Source organism: Astyanax mexicanus, chromosome 1, assembly GCF_023375975.1.
Source record: "Astyanax mexicanus isolate ESR-SI-001 chromosome 1, AstMex3_surface, whole genome shotgun sequence".
Classification (NCBI taxonomy): Eukaryota; Metazoa; Chordata; class Actinopteri; order Characiformes; family Acestrorhamphidae; genus Astyanax; species Astyanax mexicanus.
Window position 1 is genome coordinate 68,607,125 of NC_064408.1, and position 14,505 is coordinate 68,621,629.

At 37.9% G+C, this 14,505-nt stretch overlaps 1 protein-coding gene across 4 annotated transcripts in view; it reads left to right on the plus strand.

Moving 5' to 3' along the window:
- Positions 1–14,505, plus strand: part of daam1b (dishevelled associated activator of morphogenesis 1b) — a 109,312-nt gene that overhangs the window by 92,929 nt on the left and 1,878 nt on the right. For all 4 annotated transcript variants that reach the window (XM_007238744.4, XM_015602853.3, XM_007238743.4 and 1 more), the window contains 8 exons: positions 621–705; positions 1,015–1,121; positions 4,057–4,145; positions 5,160–5,328; positions 6,156–6,263; positions 8,937–8,997; positions 9,150–9,281; positions 12,904–13,074. In XM_007238744.4, coding sequence (XP_007238806.2) covers positions 621–705; positions 1,015–1,121; positions 4,057–4,145; positions 5,160–5,328; positions 6,156–6,263; positions 8,937–8,997; positions 9,150–9,281; positions 12,904–13,074 — 922 coding nt within the window. The remainder of the gene's footprint in view (positions 1–620; positions 706–1,014; positions 1,122–4,056; positions 4,146–5,159; positions 5,329–6,155; positions 6,264–8,936; positions 8,998–9,149; positions 9,282–12,903; positions 13,075–14,505) is intronic.

The following is a 14,505-nucleotide window of genomic DNA, read 5'->3' on the forward strand; positions in this document are numbered from 1 at the left end:
TTTAGCTATATAAATATAAAGCTACTTTTGTCCATTTCTACTGGTAATTTATACATTTATTCAGTGTTAGAAATAAAAAAGCAAAATTTGGACACCAGACAAGTCTTTACTCACAGGCTACATTTGGAAATAATGAGAACATCATGTACATTTGCGGTTTTGACATTTGTTCAATGCTTTTGCTTCCAGAGTTTAACTGAGAAGTTCGACCAGCTTTTGTGTTTGACTGTCAAATCTAGGTGTGAGGGCTACATTGCCAAAGCCAAGAAAATCATGCCGTAATTATGTTCAGTAATTCAAGGTGTGAAACAGAATTCACCTGGAAGGCAGCTTGCTGTGTTCTTTAGCTCCCAACACAAGCTGTAGTTTGAAGATGTGGTTGGAGAAGAACAAAAAACTGCTTTAAGACCGACACCCCTGATCAAGAATATTCAGCAGCTCAATATTGCTGTATTCCACAAGTGTTGGTTTTGGTTTTGAAAGCAGAGTAGGATATCCTGTGGGTTTGAGTGGTCTGGGCAGGGTGGGTTATATGCGGTCTGCTGTTAGCTTGGCAGCGTTTATTATAATCTGGGTTTATTCATGTTTGTCTGGTTTCTGTTTCCTGTTGTTGTATCCAGGTTGAAACTCTCCAATGAGGAAATGAAGAGGGCTATCCTGACTATGGATGAACAGGAAGATCTGCCGAAGGATATGCTGGAGCAGGTTTGTGGCCTAAAAAGCAGAGTGGTGAAATATTAGATTAGATTACATTAGATTACATTAGATTATTCTGACTCCTGCCTTTGTGGCCTGCACTAATATTGATTTAAATGACTTATTCGGTACTTTAGCTTATTTACTGAGGTCACTGAGTGATACTTATGTTTGTAACTCACTGCAGAAATCACTAAATAATTAGACTAATGTACTGTTCTGTTCAAGGAACAGTAAATAAAGATGGATTTAATGTTTTGAGTTTTTATTCATGTCTGTGGTTGCTTTTGCTGACGCTGGGGGCCTCCTTTGCTGCAGATGCTGAAGTTCATACCAGAGAAGAGTGACGTGGACCTACTGGAGGAACATAAACATGAGCTGGACCGCATGGCCAAGGCTGACCGCTTCCTCTATGAGATGAGCAGGTGGGCATTCAAGCAGAAACTCACAAGCAGTTTGGGGCACTGTTCTCTTACACCAGTAATGGAAGATGCCTACACAAATTACTGCTGTTTAATATGGGTTTATCTGCTTCAACCTATTGTCTTACATACATGTTTCTACCTATGGTTGATGATAAACCAAAGGGTGAGGTAATGAGATTTTATCTACCTAGCTTTCATGTAACTTTCAGTATTTGCAGTTAAGTTAATTAGGAGAAGTTCCAAAATACCTTGATCTTTTACTTTTCCCCTTTACGTGAATCAGGATTATTCCAGATAGATAGGTTACACTGAAATTGTTGGTTTGTACGGTCATGAAAAACCTGTAAAAAAATGTCATGGAATTGAAAATAGCAAATCCAGGCCTGGATAAGTTTTGGAAAAATAAAAATACCCTGAAAGTTTTAGAAATTAGGTCTACAAATCTTTGTGTTTCAGTTTATTGGTAAAGAAAATCTATTTTGAGCTACAAATACATCAGCTCAGAGTTAATTCAGTAATTTAGCCCTAAAAAATGAAGCTCTCAGGATCTGACACACATTTTATTATTAAAGATTGTATGTCAGCATTTTTATACGATTAATTTTAGTCCTACAATAATAGATTTTAATTATAGTTTTAGTTGCTTTTTGGTTTTATCATCCATGTCTGCACTGATGTTTTCGTCTGTAAAAATTGTATGGTCATTAAAATTCTGCCTTAAAAGCATGGAAAAGTAATGCTAAAGTCATGGAAGTCATTTATTGGTTAAAAGGTGTATGAACCCTGTATTTACTCTGACGCTTATAAGAGAATGGACTGCTCCCTGAAAGCGGGATAGTCTTTCTCTCCATCTGTGAAGTCCACCCTCTGACTCCTCTCTGATTCAGACACTGCACAATTTATTTTATCTTGGCGCTGAATAAGTGTCATGCTGTTCAGCCCACGCACGTCGTGTGAACGGCTATGAGAATCTCATCCATGCAGGCCACCCACGTCTTTACAGTGACTTGTATTTCAGCGAGGAGTCTGACGCTCTCGCTCACACATTTACTGTAGCTTCTGTCTGTAAATTCTGCTTCCTCCAGCAGCTGAGGAAAGACTGCACATTGATCTGCTCTCACAAAGGACACCGTTTTTGCATCAATATTTGCTGTAACTAAGTAAGCGTGGATTCTGTGTGTGTGTAACAGCAAAGAAAGCCTTGGGCAGGTATCTACGAAAATGACTTAATAAAGAGACAAGGCCTGAATAAAGTGGTCTTTTTTCCTCTCACTGTCTGGATTGTGTGAGGATTAAAAAAAAGAGACATAATCTTCAACTTAACCTCTATTTGCATTGTTTAATATATAACATTAAGCCTTTTAGACCTGAATTATGTGACAGTTTAAAAAAATATATCATTATTAATAATAACAATAATAATAATAGATTTTTTGTCTGCAATGCACACAGACTCTAATATTCTAATATAAAATCTATATTAACAATAAATCCAATTAACTAAAATAAGTAACTGTTTTTTATTTCTATTAGATTGGAAGCTTGTGCTTAACATTGTTCGATTTGATATTGACCTTTTGTACACAAGCCATCCCTAAACACTAAAATGAACATAAAAAATGCTTTTTTAAATTACATACAGATACAATAGTAAAATGGTGCTCTTTTAATTTGCCTCTTTGGCTTAAGTGCTGTTTTTTTATTTTACAGTGCAATGGGAAGGGCTGAGCTAATGTTTCACTGGTTTATTGATTGATTTCTTTGGCTTGTTTATAGTCTATTCTGATTAAAAACAGCTCTCAATTAGTGTTATGTTAAACAAAACATTTGAAAAAATAAGAAAATACATGATGTCCATTGTAATGGACACAAGGTCTAAAAGAGTTAATTTTGATGCCTTTTTATCTGCATTTACATACTAAAAGAAATAACAAAGAAATTAATTACTTGAAACTCATTTACAGTACCTGCCACTGGGAAACAGAATCAGACAGTATGTCTAAAAGAGAAATCTGGAACTTCAACTAATACACATGGCACTTCTGATTGTTCTCGCTAAACGAATCAAAGCTCATTTTAGCCTCTACTCTGGATGCTTGGCTCTATGAATGATCATGTTCCAGGTACTAGGTTTTATTTATGGTTTTTACTTTGAAAAAAAGCAGAGTAGAGAGAGAACAGTCATGTAGTGTAGGTACCATACAGTGCAAAAGCCCCATAATGTGCTGAGAATGAGGCAGTCAGGAGAGTAAAGTAAGATTAAAAAAAAAAAAAAAAACAGTAAGTTTAAAAAAACTCTTTTAAAGTGAAAAATCAGGTCTTGTTACTGTGATTGTGGGCATGAGCTCACTGAAATCTGCATGAAAAGTGATGAAGAACTGAAGAAAGATTTACAGGATATTTTCAGCAACGGGTTTTTCCCTGTTGAACGCGATTAAATTTTAATCCACCGTAATCGTCTCTACTCTACTAAAGTGCCAGATATAGATTAGGTTGAACAATGCTGAGCGTTCTTTTACAGCCCCACAGTGCTGTGCCCGGTTATATGTGTAAGGCAATACTCTTGTTTCCAACACTGGAGTGCTGAATACCACAGAGGACTGTTACATCCAGGAAAGTGTTTTCCTTTCCTTTAATAATCAGTCTTCTCCTTCTGCAATTTAAACTCCTTCTGCACATTTAAAGCATGAGACTTGATGGAGCATTCAAATGCTTCTGCTCATTTCTACTGAGGCCCTCAGCCTCCACTTGGAGTAGGCCAGTGCCATTGTATGGTCCATTTAAACTCTTATTAAGTGAGATACGGGGAGCTGTTCACTTTACTTAAAAGCATTTTCAGTTTTAATGTGGATCCTCTCTCTCTCTCTCTCTCTCTCTCTCTGTCTCTCTGTCTCTCTCTGTCCCCCACCCCTCTCTCTTTAAACCACTTTCGCAGAATAAACCACTACCAGCAGAGGTTACAGTCTCTGTACTTCAAGAAGAAGTTTGCAGAGAGGATTGCAGAGATAAAGCCTAAAGTTGAAGGTGCGTCAATTGAGTTTATTTCATCAGTTGCATATTTCCAATAGATGTTTGCATACCTATTCAGTCTACTTGTTGCCATATATGTTAATTTAAAAAATGTGTGATGGACCACACAATGTGATATAATTTTATTTGCTGGGTTTTAACTGTTATGTTTCAACTGCTCACAAGGCCTGAGCTAGTTTTGTTTTAATTGAGATAAAAAATGACATTTTGATTTGTGCTGGTATTTAATCATAGAAACAACCAACATTTCACTACAGATATGCAGTTATTATAAAACTTGATACTCCAATCACTTCCTATTAACAAAGAACAGTATATGGTTTTTCAGATTTACAAAGAAAACTAAAAATGTTCATAAGTTTGTGGTTTTCTGAAATTAACAAATATACTGCAAATCAATTTCACAAATCAGTCCCCAAATATAGTGTCCCATCAGGCTTTCGTTACGCTGCCCTTGGTAACTACATTCAAAGTTTATTATGTTCTGGTAAAAGTGCTCGCCATGCTCCCTTTGAATTTATCACAGAGTATTTTATTAATTGACCATGGACATAGCAAAATGCGTCTGCCAGACAGCTGCAACTTCTTAAAGCCATTTAAATGAACTGTAGCTGTGTACACAAGCTCACTTGCTCAGCAGAACATACATCAAATAAAATGGTTAGATTAATGTAGGTTCGTTTAGTGTACACTTCTCCCAGTTCCAGAAGCTTTTCGAAATCTATATGCAGCACTGAATATTTTGTGAATGTTCTTAAAAAATAAATACATTTCATTGTGCTGACCACAAAAGCAAAGTTTATGGGGAATACTATTTTTTAATCTATTAATTTTAGACACAACTGATTAGATCAGATAAACACACTTAACACCTGTGAAAAAATAATATATGTAAAATTTTTACGTAGTGTGATTTCACATCAACTAAAAAAGTGAAAGTAATTATTGCTGTAATTTATATTATTGACTGTTAACAGTTAAATATGTCAATGTGGTTTTTTTTTTCAGCATTAACCAGGGCCTCTAAAGAGATGCTGCAGAGCCGGAATCTGAAGCAGCTCCTGGAGGTGGTGCTGGCATTCGGCAACTACATGAACAAGGGCCAGAGAGGAAATGCTTACGGCTTTAAAGTGTCCTCACTAAACAAGATCGCTGACACCAAATCCAGCATCGACAAGTAAGGGAACTTTAAGGGTAGTTTTAGCATCTTTATAACAATGTACACATGTGCAATAGTCACACATTTACAGCAAATTTAAATTCTACACGTTATGCTACGACTTGTTTGATACAAAAAAACTCCTCTATTCTTATTTCCATGACATATCTACAAGTTATGCCTCTTAATACAATATAATTTATTTTACTTAAATCTTGGATACATAGAGTGAATTAATGTTGGATTGTTGACCTTGTAGTATGGTAGTAGTATATATGGTAGTATATATCGCGGACAGCAAAATATCATAATGTCATTTTTTCCCAATAACTTGCATCACTAGTTGAAAGCTAAATTTTTAATCTAGACAAAATAGTTTAAATGTATTTTTAACCATAGCAGCCAATTTAAAGTTGTATGATCAGGAAAGTGCCTTTTTTGTATAAAGAGTAGCTTCTGATGTCTCTTATTTAAAGCAGAGATGCACCAATTTAGGAATTCTGAGCCTCTGCAGGTCTTGCATTACCAAAATGTCCTGCTCTTTCAGAATAATAAAATAAATCACCAAATATCAGTTTGAATTTGCTAAAATTAGTATGTGCCCAGTGCAGAAACTCGAGGTACGAGAAGATATTACCTGCAAATACAAATAAGGCTCATACTTATTAATCATGCTTGCATTGAATGTCCCTTCAGCTGAAAAACATTACTGCAAACCAATAAAGAAAGCAGCCCATTCATTTCAAAAAGCTAGCTGTCACAAATCTGTGCTGGGCAGTGTTGTTTATATGATTTTGCTTCTGTTTTTTTGGTGATGTTTTAAAAGCTCTTATCATCTTCTGCAGGAACATCACTCTCCTACACTACTTGATCACCATCCTGGAAAAGAAGTACCCCAAAGTCATGCAGTTTTCAGAAGACCTGCAGAACGTGCCGGAAGCTGCTAAAGTCAAGTAAGTCTAGCGGCAGGCAGAAGTAGCACGTCGGTCGAGGCTGAAATTTATAGGTCCTTCAGGTCTACTTGGGTTAAATGGATTTCGGAAATGGTTTTCTGTGGTCTTGCTGCCTCCCATCACTGGGCTCAAATCTACCCGGTGGGTCATAGCAGCCAGAGCTGCTCTCATATGAAGAGTCAAAGCCTAATTTATGCCATGAGGAAATGGGGCCCTGGCCTCGGCTTGGAGAGGTGCTGAAATGTGAAAGTGGTCTCCCGAGATGCTGAGAGCTTTAGCAGCACCACAGTGATGGAGAGTCGTGGCCACCGTTGCAGACAGAGCAGGGATAGGCTGTCTGGTCAGAAACACCTTGGCCTGTGCAGGGTGGGATTTTTCAAGGTTTTAAAGGATTAGAACCAAATCCTTGCTTTTGGACACAAGTACAGTCCAAGAACTTGGGTTCTGGCCAGAGACGTATGAAAAATTCCACTCGAGCAGGCTTAACTTACTTTGGCATCATGCTCTAGGCTGTCTAAGCCTGCACTGTAAATTTAAATGTTTAAACACTTTCCTGTGATCCTTCTTTTTGACATAGTCAGAGACAAGTAAAAGGAAAAGCTTAACACATGCAGACGCTTGACCCCGAGAGTGAGGGTGCCTAGTGTTGCTGGAAATGTTTGGGTCCATTTGTTCCCATTGAGGGAAGGGTCACTGAGCCACTTTACATATTCTGACTGAATGATGTAATTTAGTATTTTTGTCCTGATGGGAAGTCTTTTCTAGGATGTGCCTACAGGGCAAATGGAGTCACATTGATGTAGATCATGTGATGTGTTTTTTTTTTTTCAAAGACCAGATCTCAAACCAGCTAAACTTCTTTGAGAGAATATGGCCTGATATGTTAGACCATGTTGTACATCATGGTCATCATCATCATCTTCATCAAAATGCTAGTTCAGGGGATCTGTGTCTTCAGACAACCATATTCCCCTTACTTTAACTAGGCACAGATTTACTGTGACTAATGCTTTTCTTTTTCTCCAAGACTCTCTGTTAATTTTTCTCATTCATTTGTATGTCGGAACCAGAAATCCTGACTGTAACATCAAATAAACATACATTGCAATGAAGAAAATGCTTTAGGATTAAAACACCAGTATTTATTGATGTTATAGTCAAGCTTTTACAAATTGGTTCTCAGATCAGAGAACAGCTTACCTAAACATTGTGGCTCATGCTAAAAAAGAAGTATTGTCTTTTTACAGTACCATGTTTAAAACCTAAACATTGAAAAGTTACAGCATTCATTAGACCAAAAACTAAGTTTCCATAAAAGCTATTCTTTCATCGTCAGAGCCACTGTTCAGCCGGGATGGTTTAATGCGATAACGCGTGCTCCCCGAGTGAATCGGTCACAAGACCGGTCCAACTCTTGATCTCATTTGAGAGATTGGAAAAAAGAGTGCAAAGATCACACTGGGTCTCTGTGTATCACTTTTCCTCAGGCAGAATGGCCATTGTTCAAAGGGAGTGATGACACTTTTCACAGTCTAATGTCTGTCCGCGTCTGCTAGCTGCTCTCATTGCCTCATCCAAATGAATGTCTCAACCAAGAGCCCTGAAGCACATCTCGTAAATGTGTGTGTGATGATCAACAGATGTGTGAATGAATGGCTGTGAGTGCGTACTCGATGCGGTTGCAGTTTTTGCAATCACTGTACGTAAACCTCTATCTCTACAGTTGTCCTGCACAGGGGTCCGTTTGTCTGCTGATGATAGAGGACAGTTGTCTGTCTGTCCCACACAGAAAGCTTTGAGATTTTTTTTTTGCTAAGAATAGCTCACTGCTCAGAATAGCAGCCAAGCCACAACTGGGTTGTAATTTTATATTAGTGAAGAATATTTGATATCTTTGATGAATTTATTACAGTCTTTCATGTTCACTGAGAAGAGTGAAAAATACAGAAACCCACCATGTATGTTATGTTTTACTCTGCCTTTACTTTATGTAATATTATCTGAATGTTGTAGAAGTTGTTAGCGCACTGAGTACAACATATGAACAATACATTTCTGTTGTCCATTCATGGTGTTTGCATTGGTGAAAGTATAAAATATTAGTTAATTATTTCTCAATTTCTCAGTTAATTATATTGTTTTTATGGTTACAAAAGAACAAGGTAAGGTTTACATATATTGTTGGGTGTTAAGTCTTATTCAAAATTTGTATCATAATATGTCATGTATCATTGGTTTCTGCATTGAATATCATCGGATCATTATTTTAAAGGCACAATAACAGGCAAACATCCACAATACAGGCTAGAATGCAGGCTAGAAAAAGTAAGTGAACGCTTCATTTCACCAAAGATTTCTTATAGCTGTAAAAAAAAAAAAAAAAACTGAATGTGTGGATGTTTACCTATTTTGTCCAAAAACTGTTTGCATTGTTACTTTTGTTAGATTCGTTTGTTAGATTTTTCTATACTTCAGACAATTATAATATATATAATTGTCTAGAAATAAAACCAGGAATTCTACTTTGCTTTCACTCAGTATGTGGCTCAAAAATGACCCTTTAAGATTTAAGAAAAGTGTGTGCTTCTATTATAATATTGCGCAGCATGTTTTCAGTGGTAAAAGCAGTGTCATACCTTCTCATCTGACATGTTCTCTTTTACTTTGATGCAGTATGACTGAGTTGGAGAAGGAGATCAACAACCTGCGCAGCGGCTTGAAGAGTGTGGAAAGTGTAAGCTCTTATTAGTTCATGATGTTTTCAGTTACCTGCCCAAATATCAAGCATACTGTACTTGCTGTACTTTCCTACATCTGTTTCTTGGTTCTCAGAGCTTCTATTCACTTCTCCCCATGAGCATCTCTCTGATCTTTTATCACATACAGGAGCTGGACTTCCAGAAGAAGCGTCCTCAGGAGGTGGGGGATAAGTTTGTGTCTGTGGTCAGCCAGTTCGTCACGTTGGCCAGTTTCAGCTTCTCTGATGTGGAAGATTCTCTCAATGAAGCCAAGGAACTGGTGAGTGTGTGTGCACGTGTGTTTGTGTAAGGTGTTGAGTGAGAGGCAGTTCAGGGCTCCCTGTGTTTCCTTCAGAGACCAGCTGTGGAAACAGGCTGCAGCAGAGCCTGAGCTTCTGCCTGCTGTATGCAGGAGTTGACCTCCGCCCTCTTACTGTGAGCACTTCCTATGTAGTGACCCTGGCACTCTGCTCTGCCCCTGGGGGCCCTACAGGACGTAAAGGCGGAACAGGACACACACATAATGTTGGCTTTTGAGTGTTACGTCCGTGCTGAAAGGAGAACATGTTGGGTTACACTATCGTCAATTAGCATACCAGTCAGGGTCAGTGTAACCTCTTTTTAGTTACATTTTATGACCGTATGAAGCTGAATTAAAAAAAATAACACTGGGTGTAAAACTTCATTATTTAATTTTGTTTATTTAGTATAGTAAAAAAAAAGAAATAGTTATTATTCCATTGTCCCAGTTTTCAGGTTTTTTATTTGTGACCCACACAATCAGAATTTCAGGAAATGTCCATGTATATTGTAACAAATATTTAGATTGTGCCATTAGTGTTTTTTGTTACAAAATTTAGTAAAATAGTTTTTTTTATTATTATTATTATTTGTTCTGAAATTCGGATTGTGGGCAGAAATAAAAAGCTAGAAAATTGCAATTAAAACGTGTACTAAATGAAAACAATTTTTTTTCAAATTGTCTTCTAATTTAGTCTTAAACAATCAATTAAACTGATAAAGAAGAACTAGAAAACTGGAAAAATAGATAAAAAAGTACAATAAATAAAAATAAAAATAATGAGATTTTACACCTGATATAGTTCCCCCCCCCCCCCCCCCCCACATATGGCCTCATCGGTCAGAAAATTTGTAAACATTATACTGACCCAACAGGACTTTCTGTCTTTGAATACTCTGAGTAGCAAACAAGAAACAGAACGGTCAATCTCAAAATCACACTTAGAACCAGTATTATTTCTGTATAATAATTAACCTCAGTGTGAACCACTAATGCTGTTCAAAATACATTCAGTAAATGCAAGTTGAATGATGTATAAATAGCAGAGATAGTGATGAATTAATAGCAGTGATAGTAAATATGATATTAAGAGATAGAAGGAGGAGCAGAAGGAATGATGGAGGGAGGGAATAGAATAAAAACTTGAAACAGGCCCTTTGGCTAAAGTGCAAGCTGCCCTACGGAGGGCTTGGCCCATATGGCAGTGATAAAAGCACATCAAAGACATTGTGGGGAGGTTAGGCCTCTTCTCCTGTGGAGAGGAGGCACGAGGCTGTGTTGGTGCCACGGCAGCGTCCCCTTTCTCTCTGTACACTCCCCTCTCTCGTACAGGCTGTAATCAGCCACCAGTAAAACACAGCTTAACGACAGAACTCTGACCTGAGCTACCAGTAGAAAAACTGCAGCAGTGCGTGACAGGGTTCATTTACTGCAGCTTCATTAAACCCCTACTGAGTGTTTTCCTCTGCTTTACATGTGCCCTTACTCTCAGTGCCACTTATTTTAATCCCAATCATTTTGTAAAAGCTAAGATGTTTTCTTTGGCAGATTTTAAAAAGACTAACTATGGTTATTTTGTGAATAGTAAAACCCATTCAAACTAAAATGAGCATTTTTAGTGGTTTATTTCTTTACTGACATGACTGACTTAATAAGACTAAGTATTGTGTCCCATGAAGGCAAAATTCCCTGCACTGATCTGCGGGGACTGATCTGCCAATACATGTGGGGCATTCTTGGATTGAGTGTGGATGTGAGTCACTTGTCTGTTCACAGGGACATTTCTAGCCAGATGCTGCTGTTCACAATCATAACCACTAGTGTTGTAGTACTGGAGTCCCGTCTCGGTCTCGAGACCCAAAATGAGTGGTCTCTGTCTTGTCTCGTTCGTGACCTTGTTTGGAATCAGCCAGGAATGTTTCCCGGGAAGAGAACTAAAGCTAGCTAACCTTAGCAACAAGCTAGCTAAGCTTAGAAATAAGCTAAATTACATGCTAATGTTACCAGGAACAGAACTAAAGCTAGCAACAAGCCAGCTAACCTTAGCAAAAAGCTAGCTAACATTAGCGACAAGCTAAATTACACACTAATGTTACCGGGAAGAGAACTAAAGCCAACAATGAGTTAGCTAACCTTAGCAATGAGCTAGCTAACCTTAGCGACAAGCTAGCTAAAATACTAACATTACCGGGTAGAGAACTACCATAAGTGACAAGCTAGCTAGCCTTAGCGATGAGCTAACTAAAATACTAATGCTACCAGGGAGAGAACTACCATTAGTGACAAGCTAGCTAACCTTAGCGATGAACTAGCTAACCTTAGCGACAAGCTAGATAAAATACCAATGTTACCAGGGAGAGAACTACCATTAGTGATGCGCTAGCTAACCTTAGTGATGAGAAGTTTGAGGTAAATTGTGATTGTTTTTTTTTTCAAATTTTAGAATAAAAAGGAATAGCATTTTAATTTTTATTTTAAAATCTTAATCTGGTCTCGGTCTCGGACTTGATCATGTTTTTTGCCGGTCTCAGTCTGGAGTCAACTTCAGAAGTGGAATGTCTCATCCATGTAACACTCGCTCACACCAACTCTACTCATTCATTTTGCCTCTATGTAGAGCAGGATTGCCAGTAGAATAAGACTCTCTGGAGCAGATCAACATAAATCTATTGGTGTCAGGCCTAATGTTTAAAGAGCTGTGGAGCACTAGAACTGTGCTCTCTGAAGTGAAGTGCCCCATCCAGTTGCTTTAGAATGAATTCAGCATAAAATCAGATTTGAGTCACTTCAGCCTGGTAATGTGAACGTAGCCCAAGGGCGTTTTCACACCAGCACTATTTGGTCTATTAAATATAGTCCATTGAGCTAAACTGATGATGAGGCGCAGTTTAAACTGATATATTAGTGTTTGTACATAGCTGTGGTAATTAGCGTTATCTGGCTGTGTCCATGCACGTGCGGCCTGTGCTGTGTTCACTTCTCACAGCCGCGTGACTCGATTTATTTTGTATACGTCTGCGCTGCACGTCCAAACACTGTGTCTGAAGGCGCAGCGTTTTAGCGTTCAGTGTTAAAGCACAGATATACGTGCTGAAACAGAATTTTACTAGCTATTTTTACTTTTTTTGTACATGTATATTTACTCCTACGCCAGATAGCTCTGACCAATCAGAGGACACAGTCTGCTCGCGTGGTTTATTGGTGCACGTTTTGGTGCATTTAGATTTATGTCTGTGTGAAACAAAACGAAACAGAGGGAGAAAACGCTCCTAGTAAACAAACTCATCAACTGATTCCAACCAGAGAAACGAACTACAGGTGTGAAAACGCCCTAAGTTAAGGTGCAAAACAAAAGCAGGATACACTTTTTTTATATCCTTAAATTACTACTTTTACATCACGTCCTTATTACTGAATTTATTTAATGCTTTTAAATAATTGTATAGTGTTCATTGTAAATGATTATGCACTGAGAGCTTCACATCCATGCATTTACTTTACAGCGTTATCTGGTCCATATTTATATTAAAAAAAGGCTGTTTAATGTTCTAAGGCACATTCATGTGTAATGCTAAACTCCTTTTGCTTTTATATTCCACAGTTTGAGAAGGCAGTTAAGCACTTTGGTGAAGATTCTGGGAAGATGCAGCCGGACGAGTTCTTCGGCATCTTTGACCAGTTCCTGCAGTCCTTCACTGAGGCTCGGCAGGAGAACGAGAACATGCGCAGACGCAAGGAAGAGGAGGAGCGTCGGGCACGCATGGAGGCTCAGGTGAGAAATTCAACCTGTATATTTCCATAAAAAAGTACTCAGGCCGATCAAATTACATATTTTATGTAATCAAATGTGAAGAACATCACATGGTTTAAAGTGGTGGTACACAGTTAAGCTGAAATTAATTTCATCTCTCATTTAAAGACACATGAACATGAAAGTGAAAGGCTTCCTTTTTCTTTTGTCTTATGTTCACTGCAAAACTGTATCTTCTGATTAAAGGCAGATGACTGGGCAGCAAGCCTATAATCACTCATGAAATCTGTCATTTTTTGGGCAGTTGATGAGACTGATGTAATGTCTATTCTTTACCATGTCTATGAAAACATAACATGAATCATAATGTCCATAAACCATAATTTAAGTGAGTTGAATTTATAGAACAGTATACAGTGGAATATTTCATATTTTGTCATCTTACAAACACTAATTTAAATGTACTTTATTAAAATTTTAAGTGATAGACCAAAACAAGGTTTTCAAACTTTTTAATCAAATGAAAATCTGAAAAGTGTGATGTGCAAAAATATTTAGCCTCCTTTACTCTGAACCCCCTAAATAAAATCCAATACAATCACCTGCCTTTAGAAGTCATCTAATTAGTTATAAGAGTTTAGTTTCAGTATAAATACAGCTGTTCTGTATTGCCCTCAGTGGTTTGTTAGAGAACACTAATTAACCAACAGCATCATGAAGGTCAAGCAACTCAGCAGAGAGGTCAGAGATAAAGTTGTGGAGAAGTTTAAATCAAGGTTGTGTTTTAAAAACAAATCCCAAAAATAGAAAAAGTATTCTACGACTGCAAACCTAACAAGATGTCCACCCAAACTGACCGATCACACAGTATAATGGCCCATGGTCACTCTGGAGGAGCTACAGAAATCCACAGCTCAAGTGAGAGAAACTGTCCTGAGGACAACTATTAGTTGTGCACTCCACAAATCTGGCCTTTATGGAAGAGTGGCAAAAAGAAAACCGTTGTTGAAAGAAAGACACAAGCCATGTGCACACAGCAAACATGTGGAAGGTGGTCAGATGAGACCAAAGAAGAATTTTGTGGCCTAAATGTAAAGCTCTATGTGTGTCAGAAATGTAACCATCCCAACTTTGAAACATGGTGGTGGCAGCATCATGCTGTGGAAATGACCAGATTTTCTGTCTCTGCTGAAGAAAAGCAGAGTTGATGAGAAGCTGGATGGAGCTAAATACAGGACAATCCTGGAAAAAAAAACTGTTGGAGGCAAATTACTTAAGACTGGGACGAAGATTCCCCTTCCAACAAGACTATGACCCTAAACAAAGTATATCCGTGTGTTACAATGACCCACTCAAAGTTCTAACTTAAATCCCATTAAGCATCTGTGCTGTTCACAAATGTTTTCCATCCAACTTGGCTGAGCTTGAGCTGTTTTATAAAGAAGAATGGGC